Below are 880 nucleotides of genomic sequence, written 5' to 3' on the forward strand. Positions count from 1 at the left end.
TCCTTCCCCAGCTTATGTTACTGTTTTATGCCACCGAAGGAATCTGCTTGGAGTTAAAAAAAATGTACGGTATTAGAATATTGTAAATCGCGAAAAAACCAAACAGAATTTTCTACATACTCTTTAATACATACCATAAATATTTGGGACGAAAAGACAATGAATGCGACAAATATCATTTTATATACATTTAAATTGACAAAGAAAATTGGAAGGCAATCCTCATACCTCATTTTGACCCTTCGAGTTTCCCAGACAAATAAACAGCATTGTTTTTACAGAAACACCAACAGACAGACACACAGATAGGCAACCCCAAACCAATCCCTTGATCAAAATGAATCATGGTCATGCACTTGAAAACTACCAGTAGTGCCTATAGTTCTTTTGTGAGTCCTCCTACTGCTCATTTACCTTTATTTATCTATTTGTTTGTTAGTTTGTTTGTTTATGTCGACACGTCATGTGCTGTTTTAGGTGGTCTTTTCTCGCCGTGGCAAAGTCGCAGGTGGAACAGCGGAACGGTTTCTCCCCCGTGTGAGCCCGGATGTGCGCCTGGAGGCGCGAGTTGTCCACGGTGGAGTACTCGCACATGTTACACTTGAAGGGCTTCTCCCCAGTGTGCCGCGTCATGTGCCGGACGAGATGGAACTTCCTCACCGCCGCGTAGTCACAAAACTCGCACTTGAACTTCCTTTCTGGTTTCACGGGCGCGTGTTTCGCCATGTGCCCTTGGAGGTGGTGGCGCCGACTAGCGGCGTAATCGCAAAGTTCACACCTGTACGGCTTCTCCCCCGAGTGCGTTCTGCGGTGGTTTGTCAGGAGGTCCTTCGTGACGGGCATGTACCCACACTCCTCGCACATGAACGGACGGTTCCCC

At 46.5% G+C, this 880-nt stretch overlaps 1 protein-coding gene across 1 annotated transcript in view; it reads right to left on the bottom strand.

Annotated features, from left to right (window-relative positions):
* Positions 1-209: 209 nt before the first annotated feature.
* Positions 210-880, bottom strand: part of LOC118412252 (zinc finger protein 624-like) — a gene marked incomplete in the record, with an annotated part of 4479 nt that continues 3808 nt past the window's right edge. Inside the window, 1 exon segment of the mRNA XM_035814982.1 lies at positions 210-880. Within this exon segment, the coding sequence (XP_035670875.1) occupies positions 436-880 (445 nt within the window).

Source organism: Branchiostoma floridae, chromosome 3 (assembly GCF_000003815.2).
Source record: "Branchiostoma floridae strain S238N-H82 chromosome 3, Bfl_VNyyK, whole genome shotgun sequence".
NCBI lineage: Eukaryota > Metazoa > Chordata > Leptocardii > Amphioxiformes > Branchiostomatidae > Branchiostoma > Branchiostoma floridae.